At 32.9% G+C, this 13,786-nt stretch overlaps 1 protein-coding gene across 2 annotated transcripts; it reads right to left on the bottom strand.

Moving 5' to 3' along the window:
- Positions 1-1,326: 1,326 nt before the first annotated feature.
- Positions 1,327-6,657, bottom strand: LOC109009741 (uncharacterized protein At4g29660). 2 transcript variants are annotated; one of them, XM_018990349.2, is made up of 3 exons: positions 6,323-6,657; positions 3,308-3,572; positions 1,327-1,992 (listed from the first exon to the last, which is right to left on the bottom strand). In XM_018990349.2, exons 2-3 carry the CDS (start codon positions 3,488-3,490, stop codon positions 1,882-1,884), a joined length of 294 nt encoding a protein of 97 aa, XP_018845894.1. In that variant the 5' UTR covers positions 3,491-3,572; positions 6,323-6,657; the 3' UTR covers positions 1,327-1,881. The 2 variants fall into 2 exon arrangements, with proteins under 2 accessions (XP_018845894.1, XP_035538567.1); XM_035682674.1 differs by having other exon boundaries at positions 3,308-3,635; positions 6,323-6,645.
- Positions 6,658-13,786: the final 7,129 nt, after the last annotated feature.

The raw sequence follows: 13,786 nt of genomic DNA, 5'->3' as shown, positions 1-13,786 counted from the left end.
TCCTTCTTTGTCTTTGAAATTTGATGGAGAACAAACGCATTCTTCAAATTCTCTTCACTCTTTCATGTCATGCACTTAAAAGAGGAGAGGAGAGCGCTGGGGAAGTATGCATTTGTCCTCCACCAAATCCCAGAGAGAGAAGGAACCAAAATTTTTTCTTATGCTCTTTTGGGCTCCCTCTGATGTCTGAGTATATATAAATAATATGGGTGACAAATAGCATAAACTTCCAGTTTGGTTTCTCAACTCTACAGGAGTAGTTGTTCTTTTTATATTTATGGGGACCATTTCAACAAGGAAGACTGACTCTTCTATTCTGGTCTAAAGAAATGAAGGAAAGGGTGCATGTGCTACCCAGTTTAGACTATGAACTTTGAAATTTGAACCAGTAGAATTCATTCTCTTGCTTCTTTTTTGGTTTCTGGTTTGGAAGGTGGTGATTCATTTTCAAAGTCAATGGTCAGTGTCAATTGTTTTCGATTTGATTCCGAATTAAAACAATCTAGAAAAACAAAGAGTACTGTGAAGGTTGTTAGACAAGAATTTATAATTATTCTAATATCATGTTCTAGAAATTCAGAGAGAGAGAGAGAGAGAGATGGAGTCGTCTGTGATTTATTAAAGCAGCTTTTGTGGTGGTTTGTAGGTGAGTTCATTTTCAAAGTCGCATACATGGTCAATATCAATTTCTTCCGATGTAATTAAGATTGTTACTTGTTGGACAAGGTTTGATAATTATCCTAAAATCATGTTATAGAAATTGAGAGAGAGAGAGAGAGAGAGAGAGAGAGAGAGAGGAAGTCGTCTAATGAATTAAAATAGAATGATTAATAAAAAGTAAAAGAAAAACAAATTGATGCACACCATTGAGGGAGATGTGTGCAATGAGCTTTTCTGCCAAAAAATAAACTAATGGTTAAACAGTACAATCTCATAAAACAGTGATTTTTTTTTTTTTTGTAATGCATGGAGACCTATTGCGTTAAACTTTACACTAAACACCAGGATTAGAGGACCATACCAGACGGCAGACGGCAGACGGCAAGAGGAAAAACTGAGTTTGAAATTTGGTATTCTATTAGAAAAATTCCAATCCTATGCAACACCACACACTATGATGTAATTTGTCATTTTTTTCCTTCTATTTAAACACACATATTGATGTATAAATATGTGTGTTTAAATAGAAAAATAAAAATGACAAATCACAAGTTGATATGTGGTGTAAAAATAATAAGTAGCATTTTTCAAATACATTGGAATTGGTAACATGCTGAGATTGTTACTTGTTTGTAGGCATCATCATCTCAGAATATGTGGAATGAGTGAGAATAATAATAAGGAAAATACTCTTAACTACAAAGGAATTACACAAAATAATCTCACAGACTTACATGGCTTGATGTAACTTGTCAGATTATAAAGTTACTTTTATTGTAAAATGGATCTAACGGATCAAATGAAACCACGTCAATTTGTGAGATTATTTTTGTATAATACATTTGTAGCTCTAGTAAATCATGAGTCATGTTTCATGACGGTCAGCATAGCTCAAGTACATATAAAGTATACAACAAAAACACCTAGTTACAAGTTGATAACTAGAAATGGATACAAGAAAATCATGTAAACTAGCCCCATTGAAATAATAACAGTAGGCTTGTAGCCCGTAAAAATTAAAAGTCTTGAAGAAGAATCTCTTGACTTCATCCAAAGAACATTCCTGATATTCAAAGCTCCAATCGTTTCTCTCCAGCCAAAGGCACCCCACCATAAGCAAAGCCTCATTGGCAAAATACAATTGAGCCCTTGGTTTCTACAATAAAAGAAAAGTGCAACGCTAGAAACTCTAACACCGTTTTCCAATTGGAGTTGGGGCTTTCACTGATTAGGTGGAAGGACATCTCCCTTCAGTACCTTCCAAGGTCCATAATAGAACTTTGGCCTCATTAGAGGGACGGCTTCCCCAGGGTGATCTTCCCAATACTTCTCCTACACAGTATCAGAAAGCAGATTTTTCAATTCAAAAATTCTGTGTAGTCACTTTTGCGTATTTCTTGTGCACTCCACTAATATGATTGACTGCGTCACTTTTTTTTAATATAAAATAATTGTTTTGGCCAATCATATCAGTGGAGTGCGCAATGAGTACACAAAAGTGATTGTATGTAACATAACTCTTTTTAAATCTTAAATAACTAGGTAAGGAAACCTATTCAATGTCATCGAAACCTTAATATTTGAAAATGGCATCCCTTAAAAACTCATTACGATACAAGCATGAAGTGCTAACTTGAGAATAAAGGAAAAATGACGTGCCTTAAGGAAGTTAACTGCCATTCCACTAGAAGGTGAAGTTCTACATAAGGCAAACATGGACTTTTCCGCAATTTCCCCAAGCTTTGTTGCACATAGCAACAAGGATGTTGAAATAAAGAGCAAGAACCAACAACTTAAAAAAGTTATTTTAAAAAAAAAGGTAAAAACGACCGAATCCAAGGGAACATGAAAATTTTTACTAATCCTTTCCATGTTTTTCTTGGTTCTTCCCAAAGGTCATAAAAAATCAACTCCTTTATGAGTTTTGGGAAAGAGGATGATGAAACACCAAATACAACAGGCAGGATACTGTCAAATGTCAATAAACAAGACACAACCAGGGGCAAAGTCCAAAGGTATCCCTCTAGGAGTCCCCCCCCATCTACTGAAAGTTTTGGTCAGTGAGTCTTCTAACTATCAATTCATTATTCAATCAACTCTTAGCAATCAAACATATAATTGAAGACAAGGCATCTGACACCTGCAAGCCAAAACAATAAAACATGAGCAAATAGCACTGTCATGGAAGACCACCCCACAACTACAAATAGTTCCACTGAGCTCTATGTTCACAATTGATTTCGATTCATTAATAAGGAACTTCTTTTCAAGCTTTTGGTCGAAGGCTAAGGCCGCTAAGCACCCAATCATATTCCAATGTCCTATTTCTAAACTGCCATATTGAATGAAATTTCTACTCACTACTTCCACAATCTGATATTGTTCCTCTCACTATAAATTTTTACTTAATATGAACATTCATTGTCTTTCCGACCAAATTTAAACACAACACAAACACACCTGCAAGTGCACTCATTTTGCTAGGCCGCATTACAAAGAAACAACATAACAAATGTTTACTAATCCGCAAGAATAATAGAAAAAAGAATTTTATCTAATAAATCAAATAGACATAATTGAGTGATAGAATCAGAATAGAGAGGGGTTAGAGGGACCTAATAAAACATTTCGAACAGTGACTGGTTACCTTGTAGAGTTGTTCAGTGATAGCAGAACCAATTACTCCAGTGTAGAAAGCAGCAATATAGATTGTAACAAGAGGTTTAAACGATTTGGGTCGCCTGTACGGATCGATCATGTCCCAGAGTAGAGTTTTTTCCCACTTTGTGTACAAATAATCTGCGTATTTCCTCCACAGATAGCTTGCCATTTCCACTAGATTTGCTTGGTTCTCTAACTCTACTACGAATCAACCTTCGCCATTTCTTATAAAAAAGGAGACTTTTGATGATCTGAGGTTGGTTTTTCAGCACAATTAGAAGAAACCCAATTGAGAATAAATGATTTATGAGCTTCTGCAAGCAGGTTATGCCCAGTTTGCTGAGAATTGAATGGTATAACATACATACTCCAACATCAACACTTAAATCCAACACATTGACTGGAAAATAGAATTCTGGCATATAACCTAACTGGTTCTCAAGAAGTGCCATAGTGATTCTGCCATGATACTTGCACAGAGAGACTGAATAGTATAACTCAAGAACCCAGTAATTAAAAATGAAGCCTAGAAATGAACAAAGAAGGCTGGCTCGGCAGGCTTAGCAAGTAGGTGTTCGATATAGAACACTCCTATCGATAAAATTAAGATGTATTAATCCTCAAAAAACTATGCAACTTTCTTTTGAATAAAATTTTGTAGAGTAATGAAAGTTGAAATGATCCTGATTAAAGAACACAAATTCACCTATTTGATTTAGTGATTATCTAGATTTTCAAGCTGCATGCATTATTAATTCCACCAATCCACTTGAAAACTTTATGATTATGGAACGTTATAGTGGTATGTACCACATTCAAACTAGCCTTTCTGCTTCCATTAAATCTATAAATCCCACTACCCCCTGCCCCCCAAAAGAAAACAAGAACTATAGATCAGTACTTTAACTTTTGATTCAAGTTTAAACAAAAATAAAACCGATTCAAGTTGATAAATTTGGTGGGAGAAATAAAATTAATAAGCCTTTCACACTATATATCATTTCTTTTGTTCCATATCAAATATAATCTTTAAGGTGAAAAAAGACATATATAACACCATGTTAATAGTTAAAGTTTTAGTAATGATACTATGCAAGACACTATAACCAGCAGAAGATGATGTTTTTTCTTGATATACTATGCAGGACACTATATTTTTTTTTTTTTATAAGTAATGCAGGACACTATATATGCGGTATGAATATAAGAAAAGAGCCATAAAAATCACTTGTCTTTTTTTATCATCCTTTTCCTAGAATTTGTCAGCAACCAAATATGGAATACAAACAGAGCTATAATGGATTGGAAAAACGTAACTATAACCAGTCAACGTCAAGTTGCAAGAATTGCTTAGCTCTGCTCTCACTTCACTGGTCAACTCCAAAAATTAGTCAACAAAAATTAGTAATACAAGTATGAAGACATTTCTAGCAAAAAATCTCAGTACCCTTTGGGAAAATTAGAGCGCATGAGCAGCACTCCTAGAAGGGGAACAAAATCAAATGAACTCTTGTTAAGTGTCTAATGATAACGTCCCAAAATAAATTAACTAGCCCTGAAAGACATCGCAAAAATACTTCCATTGCAGCTCTTAGACTACAATAATGATCTAAAAGATACTAATTTCAATATTCAGAGCCTTAACATATTAAATATCTCTAAGAATTATAGAACCAAGACAAAAATAAGGACCATAAAAAGTACAAGCACTGTTTATAGAAGAACACCAACACATGACCACCACTCTATTAGACTACCACAAGCGCCATAATTAATGCAAAAGGAGACAAAAAGAAAAACAGAAATATATGAATATATTCCTTAAAAAAAAGGATATCCTAACGTTGTTATATGATTCTTTTTAATTTGGTTTTCATTAAAAAAAAAAAACCAAGAAGATTCTTCAGTTCCAGTAAAACCATACAAGAAGAAAGCAACCTTGAAGCCATATCATTTTCCATAGAAGGTTTTACGAACTAGATGGATAACACAAAATGAGAAGCTGATGGAGACGTACCGCTGGTGACAGAAGGTTCTAAAATAGTTTCTTGTATCGCTATATCTTGTACTCTGTTTTTATGGAATAAACATACAGAATAATTACATTTGACATCGATCACCTTTGCTCTTCCTTGGATTTATTTCATCTGCCTTACTCAATTCTTTGAGCACAAAGAATTACAGAATGAAATCCATTCAAATGTGCATTTCAGAGACAACAAGTATTGCATCATTTTTGGGAGAAATGGTGCTTCCTAGCTCTAGCATCAAAGCTAATGAAGATTTTAATCACAAAAATCAGGTCTTTTACATAAGAGCAAATAAAATAAAAACGGATGCCACCTTTTGGACCTTTAAGTTCAGTAAATGGTCTAAGAAACTAATTAGATTTCAATGTAATCAAACTTAAAATGATTCTCCATCAAAATTAAAAAAAATTGCTTTGCTTCCTCTTCTACTCAAGTAGAGCTGATTGATTTTAGTGTTGTACTTCTTGGTTATCAGCTGTGTCTTGGTTTTGAATGGAATTGTTCTTGATGTAATGATAGGAGGTTTCAAAACTAACTAAACTAAATGGAAAATCAAAACCAAAGATAGAACTAATTAAGACCTATCTGGCTATGGCTCTACAATATCTGTAATACTAGTATTCAGTAAACAAGCATGCCCAACTCAAATATGGTTTTAACATATACACAGTCCCACCTTTTCCATTACAGATATGGACCCACACAATGTATGAACCCCACATGGATGGGCACAAATATGAACCCACACAATGTTCATTTCGCTCAGTAATTCCTTCAAGCAGCTGATGGGCACAACCAAAAAAATCCAAACATTCCACCAACAATTATGAGAAAACAACTTCCATACAAAAAAAATTAAACACGACAGAAAACCCTACTTAGTGTCTCTCTTCTATTCAGTGTATGCCAAAAAACCCACACCCCGTCACTGTACCGGGGAACCAAAAATAAGGGTTCGACCAAAAACTTACTGTGATATAGGGGATGAGCTGGATACGCAGGCACGTATGTCCTTGAGTCACAGATCTGGATGCAGTAGTTTCCTCCAATATGGCATCGAGTCATAGATAGGGGACGCAGGCACAGCTCGGAGTTAGAGAGAGAGATCTACGGGAGGGAAGTGAGATAGAAGTAAGGGAAAGAGGGCTACAGAAGTGAGAGAGGGAGAGAGGGTACTCAGACGGGAGGGAGGTGAGAGATGAATCGAGTCACAGATCGGGGAGGGAAGTGAGAGACAGGAGGGAGAAAGGGCTCGAGGGTGTAGAAGTGATAGAAGACATTTTCATTCGCTTGGTTAAAGTCTAATGATAGTTAAATTTTAATCAATTAGGTAAAAGTAACGTGTAATGCATGTCGACTTAATTTATATTTATTTATTTTTATTAAGAATTAATTTTTTTATTAATAAGGACGTAATATTTTGATTAATTAAATAACGATGTAACGTTTATATAATTTATAAATAATTATATGTCGTGATATATTATAAAAAGAGAATATTAATAGAAGCTTTAACATGATCTTATAAATAAACATCACAAGCAAAATAGATTATTACATACCTAAATAATTTAAGGCATAGTGAAGAAAATAAAAACATTAGTTCAAAATATCATTCATTCTAATACATGTTTATAGCATCCATAATTTTAACAAAACTTCTTGCGATAAGTTTCATTTTGTGTCATTTTGTACCGAATCTATAGAGATGACGTTGAAATTCTTGTGCTGTTATTGATTGAGTCGGTTAGGATCAACATAAAGTTGAATCATCTATAATTGACTTGTACTGGCTTCAGTGTTTGAAATGGAGGGGGAAACAAAAAATAGTGGGAAAGAAAGTTTGCTCTGTTTATTGCTTCTGAAAGGAAGTAATCTTTTATCAATTAAAAATCTTTCATCTTTTTTTTTTAGTGCCTTTTTTACTAATACTACTGCATGGTGGGTGTTGATGCATTTTCTGACCTTAACAATATGAATGACCCTCTGGTTAGTATCAATAATTTAAGTATCGAATTAAATTATTAATGTATATATAGTTAGTGTAATTCTAAAATATGAAAAAGAAATTAAAAATATTATTATTATAAATAATATTATATTATTATTTTGATAAATCTAATGGCTAATTCAATGTGGGTTATGGATAAAAGAAGTTTTAAATTTATAAAAAAATATACATTTTTTATCAAAATTTAAAAATAAATTTAATGAAACCAATGTTAATACTCTCATATGAAAAGAAAAAAAAAATCTGTTTAAATCCTTTATGTTTAAATCCTATTAGCTAGGTTTGTTAATTGCATTAGTTTTGAAACTATCCGATCATAGAAATTAATTGCATGCTCGATAGATCGAACTATATTATATATATATATATATATATGTGTGTGTGTGTGAGCTTTATTATAATTACCCATTACTTATAATAATATTATAATATATTTTATAATAATTGAAACGTGAATGTAAGGAGCACACATCTATCTTGAAATATGCTGGGAGCAGCCGGAAGCCGCAGCACATTGTGAAAGAAAATTTTTTTAATTTTTTTTTTTTTTTTCACCCAGCACGTTGGGGGTGCTGGGGCTTCTTCACACAGTAAAGTGTGAAGAAGAATTTTTCATCTATCTTATACGAACTCATGATTTGATAAGCTAGCCAACTTCTAGTGATTTTCTAGAATCTAGATTGTAGATTGTCATGATGCTCATATGAGACACATAGCTGGTGACAACCTGTCACCAACAAAGTCCCACTCACACCCCTATTCCCTCTTGTGAGTTTAGATTCTAAACTCATCTCAATTTATCTCAATTCATTATTATAATTTTTTTAAATTCTAACACAAAATATAATAAACAATTCATCTTTTTTAAATTCTAAAATAATAATAATATTAAAAAATAATATTCTAACAATATTTTATCATCTCAACTCAACTCAACATCCAAACACAATCTAACTCTGCTCTCGCTCTCGCTCTGCTCTCTCCCTCTTCGTGCAAATAGGGCTTCTATCTTGTTTTGCAATTCTCTAAAGATCTGAGTGGCTTTAATTTTTTTTGGTGATGTAAATATGTGATGTTATTATGTGAGATGTTAATATTGTTTCTTTCTCAAAGCTGCAATTATTTTTTCCACTTTTTTTCTATTTTCTCTATTTTCTTTCTGAGATGTAAATCAAGTACTTGACGTGTGAGATGTTAATAGTGTTTCTTTCTAAGAGACTTGTCCTTATAACAAATATATTATTAGAATATTATTTTTTAATATTATTATTATTTTAAGATTTGAAAACATTAAATTGTTTATTATATTTTATATTGAAATTTGAAAAAGTTGTAATGATGAGTTGAGATGAGTTGAAGAAGCAAACGAAATCTAAAAAGAACCTAAACTGCATAAGGTCACTCCATGTAATATCCAAGTCCAAGCTAGTTTCTTAAGGTTAAGATGATTTAGTTTTATTAAGGGCCTTAGAATTAGAATCTAGTAAGGTGGGATTAATTTTTGCCCTGGTTACTTAGTAAGTAGGCGCCCAAGGCCAAGGGAGGGGAGGATATAAATATAGAGGGAAGATCAAAAGCCATTCTTTGCATTTTCACATTTTCTCTTCTCTCCTCTCGCCTCTTTCTCGCCCACCCTAAAGAGAACCAAACACTATTTTTCTCTCCATCAAAACACAATTTTTGTGCAAGCATAGAATGAAGATTCAAGAATACTTTTTTGGATAAGATTAGCATAGTAAGAACCTTCAAGCCCTAACCTTATTCTCTTCTTATATACACAAGCACTTGCAAGGAAGTTTGTTGGAGATTTTGGTTTAAAGTCAATAAGGGTTGTGTTGTGATTTTGTTGTAAGCATCATGGAAATGATGGAGTAATAGGTTCGGCCATGAAAGGGGTGAACAATGCTCAAAACTGAGATCTAAGTAACGTTTAGGGTTTTTCTCCAAAATCGAATCCTTGATGGTTAGATAGTAAGAAGGAATCCCTTAGATGCTTAAGGAGTGTTCGGCCACCACTAGAGTTTTATACCTAACTACGATTTGAGGAAGCACAATCTTGAATGAAATGTACTCTTTTGCCACTAAGGCTTGATTGGAATAAAACCACACTTGTTATTACACATACACGCATACTCAACCCTAAGGTTCTCATAGCATGTGTGTACATGTTTATGGAAATCACAAAAGAGATCTTATAACCGATTAGGGTTACGAAGTCTAAACCCTAGTACACAACACACGTTTGGATTTAGTGTTTGGATTTAGTGTTTTGTTTTCAAAAGTCTAAGGCTTCGTTTGGATTCTAAATTCATCTCAACTCATTTCAATTCATCATTACAATTTTTTCAAATTCCAATACAAAATATAATAAATAATTCAACTTTTTTAAATTCTAAAATAATAATAATATTAAAAAATAATATTTTAATAATATTTTATCATCTCAACTCAACTCACTTCAACATCCAAACACAATCTAATAGTTACAATATACACTTTAGCTTGCTTGATCGTTGAAAAATATTTTTTGGAACTTTTTAAGTTAGCCTTTAATTTACTCTTGGATAATATATTTATGTTTTTGTGTAAACTCTGCATTTTGGTTGCTTCTTCTGGTTAATGAAATGTTATTTTCGTTACATGCCACGATTGGTTTATACCTTGTATATTCATGCTATGCTCAAATGATACTTGTTGAAATTTTCGGTTGAAATGACATGTTTGGAGCTTTGGAAAATTATATATGCCATGATTGAGCCTTCATATGTTATGTTTATGAGAAATATTTTAGCCACAAAACGATTACACAAAAATAAATTCATAAACTGATGTGGATTGATGCAGTACATCAGATTGTAAAGTTACTTTAATGTAAAGTAGATCTAACGCATCGTGTGAAGCCACATCAGTTTGTGAGTTTTTTTTTGTGTAATTTAGTTGTGTCTATAGCAGTTCTCTATGTTTATATATCTGAATGTTCTAATTATTTCAAGTAGTCCACGCGATGCATTCTTGGCATATTGAGTACAAGTACATGACATGGTTACATGAAAAGTTGCATGGTTTCATCACAAATACATGTCACATGTTTTTGGGTCTTGTATTGAAAGAAAAGAAAAAGATTTTCGTCACGACCCAAATGCTAGAATGAGAAAATATCTTAGTGAAACTCTCTTGTCCACTCTAGAGTGCCTAAATTGGAGTAGTAACTCCTGGATTGACGCACTACAGTCAACATGCTTCAAATCAGTTCTTTTTAAAGGCTTCTAGAGCGAAGTAGCCGCACCTATCGTTAGTGGGTGCAACACATTGAAAATATGGTGAAGGCTAATTGTGAATTGCCGTATCATATTAAATCGAACATGCTCACACCCGGTCAAAGGGCCAACAATGTGATATGATAACTAGCAGGGAGTCCACGGTTCCTATGGGTAGCCATGAGGTGTCCACCCACATTGTTATATATAGAATAAGATCACAAGTAAATAATGAGAATTGGAACTTTATTATTTTGTTATATCGTTAATTTGTTACAAGATTACAAGCTTAGTGGTTTTAGAAAAAGGAGCTAGATGAGAGAAAAAAAATTGTTTTTGTCAAAGTACATGTTCATGTAATACATGCTTATGTTATCTCTGTGTATATTTTTTATTTAACTTGCTGAGATTTCTTGAAATCTCACTGTGATAGTTTTCATTACCATTCTTCCCGAAATGGTAGAAGTTGTGACAAGACCTAAGGATAGCGAGCAGGATGAGGAAACGTAAGTATGAAAAACGTAAGAATCATAATCATTAAAGGGTCAAAGGAAGCTCAGTATCTAATTCTTGACCTATGGATGAGGATAGCCATTGAGGACACTATGATCATGATAGCAAGAATACTAGAATGAATCAAAGAAATTCAAAGGATCCTAAATCAGAAAGAAAAATTCTCTTGGAAAATGGAATGAAGCAATGTTATGATACATTTGGATAATTTTTAGAAAATGAGTCGTGATTTAGACCCTTATTTTGTATTGGAAGAATTTTTTATCAAGATACTTTAGGGATAAATAGTTTTCTTGTTGGTATTATATTAAATAGCTCAACCTTTGATCAGTTTTAAATTTTTCCATTTCGATAATTGCATATTACTAGTAATATGCTAGGTGCATTGCATGTTAATTGTTATGAACGCGAAAGGGTGAAAATCAATACATTCCGTCGGTCCAAAACCGAAACCAACTATTTTTTACATGTTTAGAACCGATCGAACCAGGCGATTATGGGGGAGAAAACCGTGAAAATCAATTTCGGCTAATTTCCAATCAGTTTGTCGATTTCCAATCGGTTATGCAAACACAAACACAAACCCAGAAAAAGACCAAAACAATCGGCGACGTAGCATGATCTCCGATCGGTAACGAAAGCAACAAATATGGAAATCTTAAAAAATATACTATATATTCAATGATTTATATTGTAAAATTTCATAATAAACAAACTCAAAAAATAAAAATCATACCGACAAAGAGACTTGCCCCGAGAGATAGAGAGAGAGAGAGAGAGAGAGAGAGAGAGATCGGACTCGATATACGGAGATGACATCGAGATGAGGTGGATCTCATTGGTTGTGTGAAAGAGGATAGGGGATGTGCGGCACTATTGCTACCGACTGGTGCGTGAAAGATGATAGAGAGAGTCTGAAAGAGAAAAGAGATTCAGAAGAAGAAAAAGGTGGGGAGGGGGTAATAATTCCTAAATCCAAACGACGTCGTTTGATTTAATACACCAAACAATGTCATTTCATATATATATATATATATATATATATTTTCCTAAACATCAGGTGTTAAACGATGTTGTTTTACGTAAGATATATATAAAAAAAATATATATCTGCCATTGGCCAATTCGGCGGTTTGACATTGGTTCAAATCGAGATCGAACTGGCCGACGTCAATTTTAACAATTTCCTATCGCCGACTGACCAGTTCTCCACCGGTTTCAGCTGGTTCCGATCGACAACGTTCAATCCCGTTAGTTTTTATACAACCCTTAAGAACAAGATGTATGTAACCTTGTATTATATGTCTCGATACTTTAATCTTCGTCAAATCTCAAGTGAGATATGGAGACATCACACGCCTAGACCTCGACTACTTGGATCACACCCAGGCCGCGCCGCCTGAGTCAAGCAACGCAAGCTTCCTTGATCGTTGCGTCTAGGTCAGATAACCCAGGCAGCACCTTGGTCCTCGCAAACAATGTTCATGCGATTTTTCTTAATTTTAGTATTAAGTATTTTTTTTTTAAATTTTTAGGTGACACTTAGCAATCCCTTATTGGTAATGACGTGGCATTTTGACGGATTTGTAACAGTTTTTTAACGAAGGAATCAGCTTGATCAAAATTAAAAGTTTGGGACTATAAAGTTCAAAATTAAAGTTCAAAGATTAATATTTGTAAAGAGCAAAAGTACAAATATTATAATAGCATTTATTTTTTATAATCAGTCAATGCAATCATAATACTTCGTTAAAAATAAATTTTTATATTTTAAGATTATACCCTATTGTAAATTAATTGTAAATTAATTTTATATAAAACTTTGGTAAATATTTTGTATTAACTGCGTGCCCTTTTATGGGCTTTCCTTTGCATTATTATTTTTTCATTATTATATTTTTAACTTAAAAAAAAAAAAAAAAAAAAAAAGAGAAGAAGGGAGGAAGAACCCCAAAAAATATAGTAAACAAAACCAATCATCCAATAATATACAAATAATACCAATAAAAAAGGAGGAGGAACTCAACTTGCAAACTGCAAACAGTTGGGTTGGATTTTACTATCATTTGAGAAATATTTGGTTAATAAAGAGATCTCACAAAAATAAAATTCAACAAATTAATATGGCATGCCGTAACACATTGTATTTACTTTTTGATAAGAAGAGCTTCACAATTTGATCCATCAGTTCTATTTTAAATGGCTATCTTATTTTAAAAAATATATGATATCTATAGAGTTTAGTTTTAGAATTTAAAGATCAAATATTTAGGGTTTAGGATTTAAATTTAGAATATTCTCATAAGACTTTAAAGTTCAGAAACCTTATAGTATTTATTTAGAAGAAGATGCACTCAGATTAATAATTCCAAATATGAGGCCGAATGGAAAATTTAATGACCTGATGACATATGATCCGATTCTCTAATAAATAAAAAACCTGGGTTCGAAATCTCACACACCTTGTATAAAAAATAAAAAATATGAGGCCAAATGCATTTTGAGATTATTTTCTTTCTTACTTTTATTTTTTTCTTCTGATTTTATAACATTCCTTATTTGACTTCTTAATTTGTAGGAAGGGATTATACTTCTCTCCAAATATTTCTCTTGCCTTTTTTTTTTTTTTAATCAATGACAAGTATATAGTACCT

This window comes from Juglans regia, chromosome 1, assembly GCF_001411555.2.
Source record: "Juglans regia cultivar Chandler chromosome 1, Walnut 2.0, whole genome shotgun sequence".
In the NCBI taxonomy this organism is placed as follows: Eukaryota; Viridiplantae; Streptophyta; class Magnoliopsida; order Fagales; family Juglandaceae; genus Juglans; species Juglans regia.
Note: the sequence above shows the minus strand (reverse complement) of the source record. Positions and strands in the feature narration are given on the sequence as shown.